The 17,864-nt window shown below is 47.8% G+C and overlaps 2 protein-coding genes across 2 annotated transcripts; both read left to right on the top strand.

Annotated features, from left to right (window-relative positions):
* The first annotated feature begins 1,202 nt into the window (after nucleotides 1-1,202).
* LOC111598903 (putative gustatory receptor 89a) lies at nucleotides 1,203-2,355 on the top strand. The gene is made up of 2 exons (XM_023314376.2): nucleotides 1,203-2,132; nucleotides 2,191-2,355. Exons 1-2 carry the CDS (start codon nucleotides 1,203-1,205, stop codon nucleotides 2,353-2,355), a joined length of 1,095 nt encoding a protein of 364 aa, XP_023170144.2.
* Nucleotides 2,356-8,877: 6,522 nt separating this feature from the next.
* LOC111598894 (cadherin-89D) lies at nucleotides 8,878-17,848 on the top strand. Its single transcript, XM_030224811.1, has 12 exons — nucleotides 8,878-8,935; nucleotides 10,179-10,498; nucleotides 10,558-11,267; nucleotides 11,325-12,285; nucleotides 12,345-12,511; nucleotides 12,575-15,682; nucleotides 15,826-15,894; nucleotides 15,961-16,203; nucleotides 16,595-16,933; nucleotides 17,005-17,151; nucleotides 17,212-17,403; nucleotides 17,466-17,848. The coding sequence occupies exons 1-12, from the start codon at nucleotides 8,878-8,880 to the stop codon at nucleotides 17,803-17,805; spliced, it is 6,654 nt and encodes a 2,217-aa protein (XP_030080671.1). The 3' UTR covers nucleotides 17,806-17,848.
* Nucleotides 17,849-17,864: the final 16 nt, after the last annotated feature.

Genomic DNA, 17,864 nt, shown 5'->3' with positions numbered 1-17,864 from the left:
TATCTCTAGGCACACATGTATCTGAGCTATCGAACTATCGATCTATCGATCGTTAAGCTAATGCAACTTAGGACGAACATCGGTGTCAGCACATAAAGAGAGAATGTATCTGTATCTTTAAGTGCACATGTATCTCAATCTGTGTATCTATCGAACTATCGATCTATCGATCGTTCACGTGTTAAGCGACTTAGGACGAACAGCAAAGTCAGATATATATATATGTATACAATATATATATATATATATATATATATATATATATGTGCCACATACTCTAAATGTATCTGTATCTCTGCAAATGTATCTCAGTCTGGGTAGCTATCGAGCTATCAATCGTTAATGTGTTAAGCCAATGCAACTTAGGATAAACAGCAGATTCAGCATATATATACACATATATATATTTATATATTATATTTTCAATTTAATGTAACTGCATCTGTATCTGTGTATGCTTAAGTATCTCTAACTGTGTATCTACTGATCTTTCAATCGCTTTGCCTTAGAGTTAAAGAAACTTAGGCTGTATCAGCAAATATAAATATATATATATATATATATATATATTATATATACACATATTCCACATATCGTATATCCTGCATCTGTGGCTGCAAAAGTATCTGTAACTGCAGCTTTGTGTCTCTCGTAGAGTTGGCCCTGAAGCCTTAAAGACTTGAGGGCAAACAGCTGATAAGGCAGAAATAGACAGATATGTATTTTTATAAGCATGGAAACAATGTATCTATATATGTATCTGTATCTGTAGCTATATCTGCAATGTATCCATAAATGTATCTGCACCATATATATATGTGAATATATATTTATATATGTATATATATATATATATACACATACATATGTAAGCTTTTTTTATAGCACAATTGTTATGTATACAACATATAGTATCTGTAACTGTATCTGTATCTCTGTATCTATCGATCGCAATGTTTTTATTTTTGTTTTCCTTTGAGTTTTTTCAGTCGCACTTATCTGGAATTGCGTTAATTCCGCTGGGGCGCGATAACGTGTTGTGCAACGTTTATGGGTTAGATTGCTAATAGTTAGTTGTGGCCCAGCTTGAATGGGTTTGTGGATGGAGGCACGGGCAGGGGAGGGGCAGGGGATAGGAGCTGGTGCAGCGTGCCGGTTCGCATGCAGCTGCCACGCGCCGCCTTTTTTCAGTTGCATTCAACATGCCACGCTTGCCGCACTTCGGTGCGCTGTGCCTGCTGCTGCTGGTGCGTCTATGGCAAGCGCTGGGCCTGGCGCCGCTCAGCTTTAGCTGTGGACGTGGCGCACGCTGCCGCCGCCTGCTGACAGCCAGCGCCTGGCTGCACTGGCTGGGCCTGCTGGCGCTGTCGCCGCTGCTGCTGCGCCAGAGCCTGGCCATGTACGAGGCGACAAACGTGAAGCACTCGACGCTCTTCAAACACATCGCGCTGGCCACGATGGCCGGCGATGTGGCCATATCGCTGGCGCTGCTGTTCGCCCACATCTGGCAGCGCCAGCGCCTGGCGCGGCTGCTGAACGGGCTGGCGCGCCTGCAGCGCCGGCACAGCCTGAGCTGGCCCGCCACGCTGCTGATGTGGGCCAAGTTGCTGCTGTCGCTGTACGAGCTGCTCTGCAACGTGCCTTTTCTGCAACAGAATGCGGCACGGCTGCCCTGGCTGCAGCTGCTGGCCTACGGCATTCAGCTCTATGTGCAGCACATGAGCAGCGTCTTTGGCAATGGCGTCTTCTGCGCGCTGCTCCTGCTGCTGGGCAGCATGCAGCAACTGGAGTGGCAGTGGCAGCAGCCGGCGGCAGGTCAACAGCGACGGCTGCTGCGGCGCGAGCAACGTCTGTTGCTGGTCTGCGCGGACTTCGTTGGCGTCCTGCAGCTGGGCATCTTCCTGCTGGTCATTGGCAACTTCATCAACATCCTGGCCAACATGTATGCCTATATGTCCTACTTTGTGGAGCAGCACGGCATCCCCTTGACCATATCGAACTATTGTGCGATCGTCGCCATTCAACTCTATGCTCTCATCTTGGCCACGCAAATGTGTCAAGTGCAGCATGCGAAGCTGCGCAGGCGCTGCCTGGAGCTGTGCTATGTGCCTCAGCAGCTGACCCTGGAGCAGGTGCGTCTCAATTCAATTCCTGTGAGATCTTTCGCTTTCAGACTTGTGCTGCTTGCAGGCTGTGCTGCCGACGCCGCTGCTGATGTGGCCCCTGGACAACCTGAAGTTCCCCATCTTGGGCCTCTTCAACTTGGACAACGCATTTTGGCTCTTTCTCGTCTCCTATGCCGTCAACTTCATAGTCATCATATTGCAGTTCACTGTGGAGAATATAAAGCGCTGAGAAGCTTTTGTTTTTGGTTTGTGCATTGGCTTAGCGATGACAGCTACCATGTCAGCTGGCGCCATCTACTGTTCGTTATTGCGCTTGTCTCTAATCTCATTTTTATCGTTTTTTTTGGGGGTTTTCTAAAATCGCTCAAACTGGATAAGAAAGTGGCCAAAAACCGAGAGCCACCCAGCATAGGAAAGAAAAAACTAGTTGCTGCAATAGACAACACCTGTCTAGCTTATAATACTCTTTACCTTTGTATGTATTGATATGAAAACTAATTGAATAAATAATTTTTTGCGAATTTTGAATTTATTTAGATAGAGCAACATACATACAGAAGCATTAAGAAAGAGAAAGAGAGAGAGAGAGAAAGAGAGAGAGAGATAGAGAGAGAGGGTAAGAGAGAGAGAGAAAGAGATAGAGAGAGAGAGAGAGAGAAATAGAGAGATAGGGAATAGAGAGGTAGAAGAGCGAGAAAGAGAGAGAGAGAAGAGGAGAGTGGAGTGAGAGAGATAGAAAGATTTTGTCGAGAGCGAGAAAGCGATAGAACGCGCTCTCACCCTCTCTCTCTCTCTCTGTTCTCGCGCTCTCTCTCCCCCCTCTCTCTCTCGCCGCTCCTCCTCTGCTCCTCTCGTCTCGCGCGCTCTCTCGCGCTCGCCGCTCCTCCTCGCGGCTCTCGCTCGCGCCTCTCGCCTCTCTCTCGCTCTCGCCCTCGCGCTCTTCTCGCTCGCGCGCTCTCGCAGTAGAGAGTAGAGAGTAGAGAGAGAAAGAGAGACAGAGAGAGAGAGAGAGTGAGAGTGAGAGAGAGAGGATCAGCGGGAGACAGTGAGAGAGAGGGAGAGGGACAGAGCGAGACAGTGAGAAAGAGGGAAAGACAGAGATAAAGACAGGTTTAAAGACAGAAAAAGGCAGAGCTAAAGAGAGAGAGAGATAGAGAGAGAGAACAAAGGAGACAGACATAGATGCATTGAGAAATATAGATAGGGGCAGAGAGAGAAAGAGATAGTACGAGAAAAAAGAGTGCGGCAGAAAGAAATTTATAAAGATACAGATAGAGACTGAGCAAGTGATAGACAGATAGAGTAAGTGAGAGAGAAAGTGGAAAAGCAGTAGACAAAGTGACAAAGAGAGAGAGAGAGAGAGGCAGACATATACATAGATAGAGTGATGAATGATGTGAATTACCCAAAAAATATCGTATAATTTAATATTACATTCGAATTTTGGCAATCTTCTCCAGCCTTAAGCTGTGAAAGGTTGACAAGGTCAAGGTCAAGGTCATTATTTCTAATCAACTTCGCATATACTTCGTTGTCGCTGATTAAACATTGTAACTAAGAAATGACCTCGGGCCTACGACTATATATAAATATATATATATATATATGTTTACATATGACCATAATGTAACACTTGTTAACTCGTCTTGCATCATTTTCTATGATAACTCAAACATACTTCTTCTTCTCTTGATTGGCATGTATTATGATGGTATCAAAATATATATATATATATTTATTATGTAATAGGTAAAGTAATCAAAGTCCATTGACTTCAAGTTCCATTAAAATTTAATTTCATTGCAGCTGATATGCCCGTAAATCAGATCAGACAGGGTATTCCCTTGTCAAAGTATACAAATCTCAGACTTCGATCCACTTCAGTCAGTCAGGGTTCTAGTTGCATAAGAAATGCCTTAGCCACGCCCCCCGCTGCAATCGATAAGCCGTTAACAAAGCATTTCGAATGCGGACTTGGGTTGCATCATTCACGAATCACTCAAAGCGCCAAAGCTAGTTTTGGGGACTGAAACGACTCATGATTGAATGGGGCAAATTCGTAATCCAATTTTTATGACATGCATAGTTAAATTAGCTCTAGTCTTTAGTTTGGACTGAAACGTTTCCTGCTTTCACTTCGACAGCTGCGCCGCGGCGGCAGCAACTGCTTGAACTGCCCTCGCATATTAGCATATGTATATGCGATCTACTCTTGCCAGGTAACCGCAAGCACAGGAGCCTTCGCACGCGCCAATTTTCCAAGCCGCTGGGCGGACGACGGTTGCAGCTGTCCCTCAGGCCCCAGCTGCCCGCTTGACTGGCTGCAACATCGGCTCCGCTCAGGTGTTATGTAAAGGCAATTGCCGTTGCCGTTGTGGTTGTTGTTGCTGTTGTTGTTGTTCGGAATTGATCTAGAGATCTGTTTTTTGTTATTGTTGCTCTTCGCTTTTGTTCAGCCCATTCGCTTTTGCATTCTATGGAGCTCATCTCCAACTCCAGCTCGAGCTATGCCCAGCACCGTTAAGACGCCTCTGCATTAGCTTCACTAGCTTCGACTGCAGCCTGGGCAGCGGCTCTGAGCGGTGGCAGCTTCAGCTTATCGCATTGTTGTGTTTGCCTCTGTTATCTTCGTCTTCTTCTACAGCTTTTGATTTTTGATCTGCAGCAGCAGCAGCTGCGCTTGGTTGAAGCTCTTGTTTGGATCTGGCTGCTAAACAACTGAGAATGGGGCGTGTTAATGGCCAACGCTGGGCGCATTCGCTCATCAAGCGTACCTTGCGCACTTTATGGCCTATACCCTAGACAAATTGCCTAACATGGGGTATATTGGCACTGAGTGTGACGGCTAGTGTAGGGCATGCAGCATACGCCTATATATTTCTCAACTGTCTGTCTCAATTATAATTCCTTCAATTTATAGCTAATATCTATAAAAATCGATTTTAAGCAAAGCTTTGCTCAGCGCTTGGCATACCAAGTTTTGTAGCTGTAAATTTGATATATATATTTGCATATGCCATAAGCAGCTTGATCTCAGTTTCACTCTCGATAAATATCGATTTCATCTGTTGCTCTTTTGCGCATAGCTCGAGAAGTATGGAAGCTATATGCAACAAACTTGATATGTAGGTCATTGGGTATACGCACATTCAAAATATATATTTTGTATGCACTGTTATTAAATGAAAGAAGAGTATATTGGCACTTGTGCAGCAGTCAGCTGTTTGCCTTTCATGTCTATGACCCTTGTCTACAGGGTATCACCCCGTCAAGCACTCTCCGCCCAAGCACGCTGCTTAGCTTCCTCGTCTTCTGCTCGAGCTGCTACCTCTTCTTCTGCTTCTTCTTCTACTGCATGTTTATGTTAATAAGTTTGGCTGTTTATTGTTTTTATTATTACAAAGTCTATTGCTATTTTGTTGTTGGCTTTTGGGCTGCTCTTCCTTCTTTCATTTCTTTACATTTCCATTTCATTTAATTTCTTTTGTATTGTTTAGTTTTAACGGTTTTTTATTGTTTTGTTTTATAAAGATATCTTTTATGTATTTCACATCAAGCAGGATAAAAGCTGAGCTGCTGCATTCTTTTGACCCAGACTTTGTTGGGGCACAGTTTCATTTTCCTGCCACTTGTTGCACTTGTCGCTCCTCCTCTGCTGCTGCTGCTGCTTCTTCTTCTTCTTCTTCTTCTTTATGTTGAAAAACTAGTCGCATCATATGCTCGCATAGAGCTAGACTTAACTTGGCTTGCGGCTTGCGGCTTGGCCAGCTCAGTTCAGTTGATCGCGAGTTGTTTGCGCTGTCGGTTGTGCGCGATGTAAGAGAGACTGTGACAGCGTCTGTGTGTGTGTGTGTGACTGTGTGTGCGCGCGCGAGTGTGTATATTTTGGTTAAATTGTGCACAAGAAACAAACGCATTCAAAAATATTCAAAGATATTCGCTGAGTATGGCCGGGCTGAGCCTAATTTATGCTGCCTGCTTTGGCGCCTGGATGATCTGCGTGTGCGTAGCTGCGGCCCAAACGGGATTAGAGCAAGGCAAGTTGCAGTTGTTATGGCCTTGTTAGTGAGTGTGCATAAGCCAAGTGGCTGTGTGTGTGTGTGTGTGCGTGTGTATTAGAGAGTTGTGCGTGTGGATTTGTCAATGCAGCTTCGACGTCTCCAAAGTCTTCCAGTCTTCAGGTCTTCAGCTCTTTCGTCTCGCATTGGCCAACTTGTTTGTCTAGATGAACCGTTAAATAACCCCAATTTCAATTTGAACGCTGTAAATTTACATATGTCTGCGACGATAAGAGACTAGGAAGTGGGAGCTCGATCAATTGGTCAATTTGTTGGTCTGTTGATGCAACATGTGGCACAGTTAGGCCTTGCACTGCCTGCAGCACAAAACTTGTTGCCCCATTTCCCAACCAGCTCCTGCGTCCACACACCTTACACTCACACACGCCCCAAGCACAGCGACAACAAAAGTTGAGCTGGCCCAAAGTTGAAGTGAAGAACTGGAAACACTTAAAGAGTTGCCGCAATTTCCTAATTAAGTTTTCATTTGCGAGTCGCTCACTCAAACGCGTACTTGGAATATATAAAACACTAACCGCTTGAACCTAATGCTTAAGTATACCGACAGCTCAACCCACTTGACCCACCGCCCCAACTAGTTCCGTATGAGAAACACTGCGACGCGCCCGCTAAATGGAGAAGCATTCAAATTATACATCATTTACCTGACGTGAGAGCATTGACAATTGAGTGAATGTGCCATAAATTGTGGATTATTAAACTAGTTCGATGCGAAAACTAGGCGCGCCGATCGCAAGTATTACAAGGCTATTTAAATTAAAACTGGAGCGTTTGCTATTATCAAATGGAACTAAGATAAAACCGTCTATTGTCAGGCCACTGCTCAATGCGATAAACGTTAACAAAGCGCAGCGTAACATGGCCATAATAGATCTTCGATGTTAGTGAAGTCACAGAAGATTGTGAAAAGCCAAAGGCAAATCACAATTTGGTTGTTTGTCCAAACAAATGATTGGAAAAGTTGCTCATCAAAGCACATTTTATATCTTTTAGTATTTCTCTTAACTGTGACCCGAATACTTTATAAATATATTTTTCATTTTTATTGTATTTTTGTTTTCATTTAAACTGAATTTTTTTTATTTTTTGGTTTTCTCTCAATTGAGAAAAGGCAATTCAGCCTTTGGAATTTGTTCCTTACATTTTTTTCTTCTTAGTTAAATTTGAAGAAGAGCCAATTTAACTTTTGAGAGTTTTTTTTGATATTTTACAATTTTGCTTACAATTTTATTTTGTGAAAAGTTAGTTTAAGTTTTTCTTTTTTTTTTGTCAAATTTTAAAAATTTAAGTTTTTCTTTTTTTTTTGTCAAATTTTAAAAATTTGTTTTAATTTTTTCTTTATTTATTTACGTTTTTATGCCCCTAAGCTCATTTAACATGGAAATTCAGATTTTCTTCTTGGGATTATACTACAATATTTTAAACATATTTTTGTTTTATTTTTAATCCTAGTTTAATTTTTGTAAAAATTCAATTAGGCTTTATATATTTTTTTAATGATTTCGATTTATTATTTATTTATTTTTACTCTTTTTTTTAATTTTCATTTTATTTATTTTAATATTCTTTTTATAAATGTGTAGTTATTTAATCTATCATCACTTGCGTCAGAATGGCAAACAAATGCATTAAAATTATTGTTAAATATCTTTTAAAATTTTTTATTTTATTTTTAATTTTTTTTGTGTTGTTTTTAGTATCACATCTTGTACATTTTGTTGTTTTTTTTTTCTTATTTATAATCTTATTGTTCTTTTTAGCCAGGAAAAACTTTAAAAGTATTTGTTATACTATTGCTTTTTAGGGTTAGAACCTCGAAGTTCATGATTTATATGGTCAGTACTCTAAAAGAATCGACTTGGAAAGAATTAAAGCCCAAGACTCTGCCAAAGTAGAAAACATTATTAGCTGAGTATGAACTGCAAGCCCGAGAATATTTTTTCAGTTATTTCGCTTAATGCAGATGCGGAAACCTAGTTTACAGTTTATATTTCTATTATTTATTTTATCTATATTTATTTGTAACTTCTTGACTGTCTGTAAATTTGTCATTTCGCCTAATATTTGAGTATACTGAATACATTTAGCAAACTGCACAGATTTTTGCCTCAAGCTATGTGTTCTTGAGTGCAACTTAAAGCAGATGCCGAAGAGTTGTAAAGTTTCAGCTCTTGTTTTATGAATCGGTTTGTTTTAATGTTAGATTTATGCAAAAAACAAATTGAAATTGTTTAAAGCTTACTGCATAAGCATATTGTGAGGCTAAGAGCTGTCTGGCAGAGTTTGGTTTAATTAAAGGAAAATATAGGAAATATATGGAATATATTTTAAGTGAATGCATAGAAAATATATAGAATATATGTAGATATATATATAAGCTATGTATTCCCTATGTTCCCTTTAAGAGTACAAAATTCTGCCCTTCCATCTCACTGAAATTACATTTGAGGCCAATTAAGGTTTTTTCTGCAGATTTATGAGCTTAGCTCCAGCTTAGGCTGCACCAAGTGCAAACTTCATTTTCTCAATCTCAGCTTAATGCGCATGAAACAATGATATCGCCCCTTGGGCTTATGCCAACTGCATTTCCGGCCCAATCAAGTCTTGTGGCACAATTGCAATGCTACATTTCCATACGATATGCATATATGTATGTCTCTCTGCATGTGGATATGGATGTGCGCCCTGACTATAATCTGAGTTCACACCAAGGCGAGCTAGAAACTGCAAGTAAATAGAAATTGCAGCTCAAATTGCAATGACTGCGAACAGCAGCAGCAGCAACAGCGAAAACAGCAACATTAACAACATCAAGATATAAATATAAAAGAAAAGTTAAGAATGACAGCCCGAAGTGAAAATACTCTTGTAGTTAGACCTTATAAGTCATTATTATGTGTAAGAATAAAAATAAATAAATAAAATAAAATAAAAATTGATTTTTTAAGCTAATTCTTGCCAAAGAGCTGCAGAGAGAGAAGCTAAGATTTCTTAAGAAATATAAAAACAACATCAAAAACTATCAGGCCATAGGTGCCATATGATATAGTAATCTAATTTAATGACAGCTTTTAGACATATCAATATACTAAACATCGATAGATATATAGCCAACTGATCACTTTGCCAGCCCTGCGTTGCACATTTGATGACAAAGTTAAAGTGCTCCACAGCAAGTTGGCAGACGAAATGAAATAAGACTAACAATAAACAAGTAAAGCCTACGAAAGACTACAAAGATTTCACTCCAGCAATAATAAGACAACAGCAACAGCCCAGAGACAGAAAGACAACTGAAATTCGAGTTTCTCGCCGTGTACTAGATGTTCCGAAAAAAATGTCAGAAAGTCAGCCACTGAGGCAGTAAGCCAGTGGCAGTGGCAGAGCCCAACTGGCAGCCGAGTGGCGCCGCTTGCCACTTGTTGCGGCGACTGCAGTGTTGCACTGAAATGCAAAACAACAAAACATTGTCTAATTATGTCATGAGGGTGGGAACTGAAACGCAGTTAGATGAGAGATGGCAGCAGCAACAGCAACAGCAACAGCAACAGCAACAGCCGCAACGACAACTGCGACAGTTGAATGCATGTGGAAAAGTGTTGCAACTGCTCATGAAAATCTCAGCTGTCGAGCTGTCGAGTTGTCGGTGGGCGGAACAGCGCCCAGCCACGCGACAAACGTAGAAAGTTTTTGGCCAGTTCCTCGAACAATTGGCCCAGCGATTCGTTTCGCACGTTTGCTCCACGGAGATTTTCAATTGTTGCTTTTCGAGATTTTTTCCGTTTTCGGTTCTCAGCGCGCAATTAGCATGCCAAATAAAAGAGAAACAACAATTTTGTGTTGATAATTTGTCAACGTTTTGGGGCGTATCTAAACCACACCTCTCCCACACACACACACTCTCTCTCTCGCTCTCTCTCTCTCCCCCTTTCTATACACATCTAATTGAATTCGTTAAACCGTTCCACTTTAGTGAGCTCTGGCAGCTGCGCCTTCCACTCGCTAGATGGCGTGGCAACGGAAAGTGAAGGCGTGCGCTTCATACGTCTGCGGGAGGACGCACAGGTGGGCAAGGAAATCTTGCGCGTGCAAGCCTATCCGCACTCCAGTGTGGCACTGAAGGGCGCCGATGCCAGCGCCGATCAGAAGTACTTCAATCTGACGGCATATAATTCAACGACTCTGGTAGTAAGTCTGGCCCGTTCGCTGGAGCGTCTCGTGGATCGTGATGTGCCCAGGAATTTGCTCAAGTTTCGCATACTCTGCGCCGGCAAGCATGAGAAACTGGAGGAGGTGCGTTCACTCACACAACTAGTTAAACTCCATCAACTCCAACAATCTCACAATCACAGGGTAGCTATCTCTCCATCACGGTCTACATTGAGGACGTCAACGACAATGCGCCCGAGTTTCTCAATGTTCCCTATGTGATTGATGTGGATGAGAACACGTCCGTGGACAGCATCATCTTTGAGGGCGTGCAGGCTTTCGATCGCGACAAGCCGAACACGCCCAACTCGGAGGTCCACTTCAGCATGTCAACGGTGCCCGAGCAGCTGTCGGCCGATGGCCGACCGTATTTCGCTCTGAAGAGTCCCCACCGACCATTGTTGATACTCAAGCGTGAGCTGGACTTTGACAATGGCATACGACAGTTCAAGTTGCCAATTTTCGTCTGGGATCGAGGCACGCCCGCCAACCAGGCCAACACAACGATCACGATCAATGTGCGAGATGTGGACGATTTGCCGCCGAAGTTCACCGAAGGCGTCTATCGCACCAAGCTGAACGAGTTCTATCCCATGACTGGCATGCCCATACGTATACCCCTGTACTTTGCGCCGCCGATCATGGCGTTTGATCAGGACTCCCTGAACGCCACTCTCGTCTACGACATCATTTCGGGCAATGAGCGCCAGCTGTTTCGTGTGAATCCCCACAATGGGGTTATGTATCTGCAGAAGGAGATTGATCTCGAGGAGGAGAGCTTGCCGGGCAATACCTTCGTGGTGCAGCTGGAGGCGCGCCAGAAGGACAATCCTTTAAAGAAAGCGTTAGCTCGGTAAATATATAAAATGATCTCGATTTAGTATTCGTTCATCAATTATTTCTCTCTTAGCATCGAGGTGGAGGTTCTTGATCTGAACGATAATGTGCCAGAGTTTGAGGCTGATTTCTATAACATTTCCATTGTGGAGAATTTGCCGACGGGCTTCAGTGTGTTGCAGGTGAACGCCATTGATCGTGACCAGGGCGAAAACTCCGAGTTCGTCTACAATTTGCTCGAGAATCAGACATCTGCGGGCGCCTTTCGCATTGACTCCCGCACCGGCTGGATCACAGTGCGCGACGATCGTCTGCTCGATCGTGAGCAACGCAGATCCATTGAGCTGAAGGTCGAGGCGCTGGAACGCAATCCATCCTACCTGGACGACAAGCATCTGAAGAAACCGGGTCCCAGCACGGTGCGAGTGGACATCACACTGCTCGACAGCAACGACAACAATCCCAAGTTCGATCACGGCAATCTCTACGAGTTCAAGGTGCCCATTACGGCGCCAGTGGGCACCAAGATAGGACGCGTGGCCGCCCATGATCCCGACGAGGGGCCCAATGGCCAGCTGCTCTACGAGCTGCAGCGACCCAAGGGCAGCGGCTACATACCCTTTCGATTGGACAGCAAAAATGGCACCATCTACGTGGCTGGGCCGCTGCGACGCGGCCGCATCGCTGTGTTTGTGGAGGCCAGCGATCAGCCCACAAATCTCTCCGAGCGTCGATTCTCCTTGGCTGTGATTACCATCGAAGTCTATGCCACGATCGATGATCAGGCGATCGACTTTGTGGGTGCTCCATATGAATTCTGGGTGGGTGCCAATACACCGCTAGGCACCTCGGTGGGTCAGGTGCGCACCACACTGATCTACGATGGCGAAGACGAGATCATGTACGATCTGCTGCATACCTACTCCGAGGGCGTGCCATTTGCCATCGAGGAGCGATCGGGCATCATAACAATAATACGCGAGCTATCGGAGTTCAAGCGGAATATCTATAACTTTGAAGCTGTGGCTAACTATGTGAGTAGAACTATAAGCAGAGGATGTCCGAAGCCAAGCCTCAATTCTATCAATTTCAGCTCTTTGCCAACTCATCGCAGCCGCTGATCACTTCGCGCAGCTCGCTGCCACTAACCACCGCCGCCTCAGCGGAGCTCAGCGACGAGGGCGTGCTCATCACGAATCTAACCATTCACGTGGTCAACAAGCCGGAGCCAGAGAAGGTGCCGCTGCGACCAGTCATCGAGTGAGTATCCGAGTCTTGGACCCCGCTCAAGCCTCAACTAATATATGAACTCTCATTGCCTAGGGAGATCAACATGAACATAATCAACTTTCATGTGGAGGAGAATCTGGTGGGCGGCATTATCGGTCAGCTGCTCTACAAGAATGCCCTGAATGTGGCCAACAATGAGCTGGGCAGCTTTCGCGAGCTCTCCGCGGCGACCTCAAGCGGCAATCTGACCACGGGCACTCGCTTTCGCAGTCGCAACCGCAGCAACCGCAACTCGAAGTCGAAGCGCCGATTGCCGCGTCGTCTGACCAATGATTCGAATCTGAAGCTGCGCTACATCATAGCCAATCAGCAGGAGGTGATCAACAAGATAACCATCACGGAGGATGGCACGCTGCTGACCCTCACGGGTCTGGATCGCGAGCAGCAGGCCAGCTATGAGCTGACGGTGATTGTGGAGTACAGCACGGGCATGGTGAGTGGCGCGGGCATCTACCAGGTTAACATCAAGGTGGACGATGTCAACGACAACGTGCCCAAGTTCAATGCGCTCACCTACGTCGGCTTGATCAATGAGAACTGCGCCGTTGGCACCGAGCTCTCCATGAACCAGGCCATTCAGATCCACGATGCCGACGAGGGAGTCAATGCCCAGTTTCGCGTGCTGCTGCAGGGCGACTACAGCGATCAGTTTTCCATCGAGTATGTCAACGGCAGCGCCGGCGGCAATGCCAGCCAGCACAAGCTGTCGGCGAGCACGGGCGCCTTCAACATATTCAATCTGACCGACCAGTGGAACGAGGAGTTCAAGTACCAAGAGCTGCACAACTCCTTCATGCAGACGAACTTCAAGCTGAGCTCCGGGCCCTACTTTCGCATCAGTTATACGGGCAAACGCGGCCTGGACAGGGAGAAGCAGCAGCTGTACAATCTGAAGATCATCGCTGCCGACACCGGCGGCCTCTCGGGCTATGCGCACTTGACGATTCTCGTGGCGGATGTCAACGACAATGGACCCATGTTCGAGCGCATTTCCGTGTTCAAGGACTCGCGCTTGGAGATACGCGAGTACAACACGGACATGGAGATCTACTTTGTGGAGAGCTCGCATGGCATGGTGCTGCCACCAGCCGGCGCCAATGGCATGATGCTGCCGCCGCCCACGTATCATATACCCGGCTCACCTCGGCTGCACTCGGAGCGGGAGAAGGGCAGCTCCGTTGGAGTCATGAGTCGCGCCAAGTCGCGGCGTCGCATGGCTCGGGCCATTACCGTCAAGTGCCCGTTGTTCGCCATTTATGAGGACACGCCCATCGGGGCGAAGCTGCTGCAGCTCAGCGCCAGCGATGAGGACTTTGGGCGCAATGCCCAGCTGCACTACGAGCTCAGCGGCGAGCAGGCGGAGCGCTCGCCGGGCATGCCCATGCCGAAGAAGCAGGCCGTGCGTCACTTTGCCATCGACAAGCTGAGCGGCGAGCTAACGGTGAACTATCCGCTGGCGGCCAACGTTGAGATCTGGCTGAATCTGAGTGTGACCGACATAGATGGCTTGAGGGACACCACCTGCATGCGCTTCACCGTGATTGATGTGAACAATCACGTGCCCGCGTTCAAGAAGTCCTGGTACAGCTTCGATACGCCCGAGGGCGACTACAAGGACAGTGTGCTCGGCCAGGTGCTGGCCATCGACATGGACTACGGCGCGAATGCGAACATAACGTACTCACTGAGCGACCAGCTGCTGCCGTTTACAGTGAAGCCTGCCTCGGGCGTGCTGAAGATCAGCGGGCAGCTGGACAGGGAGCAGCGCGCCAAGTACAATTTCCAGGTGATCGCCAGCGACAACGCCGAGCCCGTGCATCGCCTGTCCAGCAGCGTCGACGTGGAGGTGAACGTGCTCGACATTAATGACAATCGGCCCGAGTTCATTGGCTACGACGACCAGACCAAGGCCATCAAGTACGTCGCAGACGTGACAGATCGCACCCTGATGCTGCCCGTCTACAAGGCGTACCTGGATCGCAGCACGCTGCCGGGCATGTTTGTCAAGCAGGTGAATGCCATAGACAAGGACTACGTGGGCAATGGCAACGGCCTCGTGCTCTACTCCATACTGCATCAGGAGCTGCATGCGCCCGTCTTTCAGATCGATTCCCGCGACGGCACCATTACCACCGTGTCCCATATACGCGGCTACAACGATTACGAGCACCTGAACGTAACTGTGATTGCCTCGGATCTGGGCAGTCCGGCACTGTCGGCTACGGCTGTCGTGCTCATCAACCTGCAGGGACAGGCGGTTACGGAGCCGACGCCGCCGCCCAAGCCAGAGATTCCAGTCAATGTGACCGTCTTCCAGCATCCCTACTACGACGTGCAGCTAACGGAGAACAACGAGGCGCCCATGGAGGTGATGCGTCTCAATCTGACAGCTGGTCTCAATGCCGAGCACTATCGCTGGTCGCTGTGGCTGGAGGAGGGTCTGGACGAGTCCGATGCACATCCGCCATTCGAATACGATGCCAAGAATATGCTGCTGTACGCGCTCAAGCCCTTCGACCGGGAGCACATCTCGCGCTACCAGCTGCGGGTACGCGCGGATCGCGTCAGCCGCGGCGCGCGCAACTATGCCAAGGTGGCCTATCCGGTAGTTGACGAGCGTGTCGAGGGCCTGGCGCCCAACGAGTGCCGCATTGTGGTGCGCATTGCCGACGAGAACGACAACTCGCCCAAGTTCCGTAGCAATGGACAGCCGATCGTGGCTGTGCTGCCGCGCAGCGCCAGCTTCGGCTACCACGTGACCCGCGTTGCGGCCACGGATCTCGACGAAGGCCTCAACGCCGAGATTCGTTATCGCCTGCTCAATGAGCCGACGCGACTCTTCGGCATCGATGAGCTCAACGGCAACATACGTCTGCTGGCCGATCTGCCGCAGGACGAGCGCATCTACGGCTTCGACGTGAAGGCCACCGATCGCATGGGCGCCGACGACGGGCACAGCGGCATCGTCAACGTCTTTGTCTACATCATCGACGAGGCCAAGCAGGTGCGCCTTGTGGTGGCCGGCATGCCAGTGGACGTCGAGCGGCGCATTGACAGTCTAATGGAGGCGCTCAGCTCCGCCATTGGCAAGGATGTGCGTGTGCGCCTGCTCGAGCCGAACACCGGAGGCAGTGAAGTGGCGTGAGTAGAGCCAAGAGACAGCTGCTGCTACTGCTGCAGATGCTCTCAAGGCTAGATAGATGACTTTCTGAGTAGCCAGACTACTCCCTTCCGAAGCAGCTATCCCTTCGATCTAATCAATTATTTGCCTTTTCTATGCACAGCACCAACGCCTATATCTACGCCGTTGACCCGCACAGCAATGCCATTGTGGAAATGGAGCAGTTGCAGGAGTAAGTCGTGATCCTGTTGCAGCTCGCCCGCAGGCCGTAAATTATGTCATTTATCTACTCGTCTAGATCGCTGGCCGGACTCCAACTGGATGCACTGCAGCTGCAGCAGCAGCAGCAGCATGTCGAGAGCAGCAAGACTATGCCGCGCATCATCGAATTGGCCGAGTTCGGGCAGCCGGCGCGACCCACGCACGCCTCCGCCGCCAGCCTAATGGGCGGACTGGAATTTCTCACCTTGGCGCTGCTGGCGCTGCTCAGCCTGGGCGCTCTAATAGCCGCCTGCTGCTACCTGTGCCTGCGTCAGAAACGGTAAACCTAAAGCAGCATAAGCCTGAAACTGTAACAGAAAGACTTCAATGCATCTGTGCTATATAAATCGATACATATTATATATATATATATATATATCTATCTATATATATACAGATATAGTTTAGTTTAAGGCCAAGTAATAAATCTTCTTTAAGTGCGGCTCAAATGGCTTGGTTGTTGTTGTTGCTTCTTGTTTGGCTTGGGCAAACCGGCTGCTGCTGCAGCTCAGCTGCCCGCTGGAATTCTAACGGTAAAAAAAAAGTCAAAGCAAGAACAACAACAAGAAGCCGCCTAAACAGCTGGTAATTAAGCTAAGCTTCATCAGAATCGTTTGACGTTGCGAATGTCAAAGTCGTTCCAGAAATCTGATCATTTGATCTGCTTGCAGCCAGCTCTGGTCGCAGCGCGACTTTGCCGCCTCGGAGGCTGGACTCGCCTATACCATAGCTGGTATTAACCAGACGCGCTCGCAGCAGCGACGCCAGCGCCAGCTGCGGCACACGCAGCGCTGCAACAAGGGCAGCAGCAGCAAAGGCGGCGGCGGCGGCGGCAATGGCAACGGCGTGCAGACGCGTCCAACCAGCGCCTTCATGAACGAATCGCTGTGCTCCTCGGCGCAAACGCAGTCGACGGCAACGGCCACAGAGAAACTGGAACAGCAACTGCATCAGCACCACCAGCAGCAGGCGCTGGTCACACAGCAGCAGCACCACCAGTACCTGAACGAGTGAGTACAAGAGACACCAAGCTAAACTGGTTTCGTCCTCTTCATCTTCGTCTTCTCGCATTCGCATTCAGGCAGCAGCAGTGCCAGCGCGAATACATCGATGTGCCGCTGCCAAAGTCCATTGCCAAGGCGGCGGCAGCAGCAGCAGCAGCAGCAGCAGCCGATGGCAGTGCTCCGTTTGTGCTCAAGTACAACTCGTGCCAGCCGGTGAACAATCTGTGAGTTTTGGCTGCGCCTTTGCTGCATGCCACTAAAATTTCGTTGCATCTTTGTTTCAGCAACAATTATGAGACGTCGCTGTTCTCGCTGCACTCGACGGGCCAGGACTCGGGCGTGGAGTTCCTGAGCAGCCGTGAGCTGTACGAGACCTCGCCGGACTCCTTTCAGCGCGCCAGCAACGGGGAGCTGCTCTGTCCCAGGCATGCCAAGGCGCACCTGGAGCTGCGCCAGCAGCCGCACACGGACAGCAGGTGGGTGGCATTTACTTTCCGTACAACTTGGCTGCGATGGGCTACATCTGTTTTCATTCCAGTGATACCTACGAGGATTCGCTGAAGACGGATGAGCCGCTTGTCGCCCACAATTGCCGCAGTGGCAGCTGCGAGCAGCGCAGTCATCCGCATCCGCATCCGCATCAGCATCAGCATCCGCATCCGCACTATCAGAATACCAAATTCGAGAAGCGCTCCTGCGTGCGCCATTCCTTCTCGGGCGTCAAGGACGACCTGATGCAGCACTCGCCGCAAATCTCGCTGCGCCCGCGCGGCCACGCGCTGCGCAACTCGATGAACGATCTGGAGCAGCGACTCCACAATCTGGAGCAATCGTTTCGACGCCCGCTCGAGTTCAGCAAATCGACCTCCTTGTTTTAGCCTTTAGCTTAGCCAATTAGCCAAGTGCAATATCTTAGCGTGTAGCCCCTTCTCACAGT

Source organism: Drosophila hydei, unplaced genomic scaffold, assembly GCF_003285905.1.
Source record: "Drosophila hydei strain 15085-1641.00,03,60 unplaced genomic scaffold, DhydRS2 tig00008119-arrow-pilon, whole genome shotgun sequence".
In the NCBI taxonomy this organism is placed as follows: domain Eukaryota; kingdom Metazoa; phylum Arthropoda; class Insecta; order Diptera; family Drosophilidae; genus Drosophila; species Drosophila hydei.
The sequence above is the reverse complement of the archived record's forward strand: the minus strand, read 5'-3'. Positions and strand labels throughout refer to the sequence as shown.

Bases quoted from the DNA above. Each gene is read 5' to 3' on its own strand.
- LOC111598903 (XM_023314376.2), top strand. From the start codon at position 1,203: ATGCCACGCTTGCCGCACTTCGGTGCGCTGTGCCTGCTGCTGCTGGTG. The intron at 2,133-2,190 runs GTGCGTCTCAAT...TGCTGCTTGCAG, and splicing joins AGCAGCTGACCCTGGAGCAG to GCTGTGCTGCCGACGCCGCT.
- LOC111598894 (XM_030224811.1), top strand. From the start codon at position 8,878: ATGGATGTGCGCCCTGACTATAATCTGAGTTCACACCAAGGCGAGCTA. The intron at 11,268-11,324 runs GTAAATATATAA...TTTCTCTCTTAG, and splicing joins TTAAAGAAAGCGTTAGCTCG to CATCGAGGTGGAGGTTCTTG. The intron at 17,404-17,465 runs GTGGGTGGCATT...TTTTCATTCCAG, and splicing joins CAGCCGCACACGGACAGCAG to TGATACCTACGAGGATTCGC.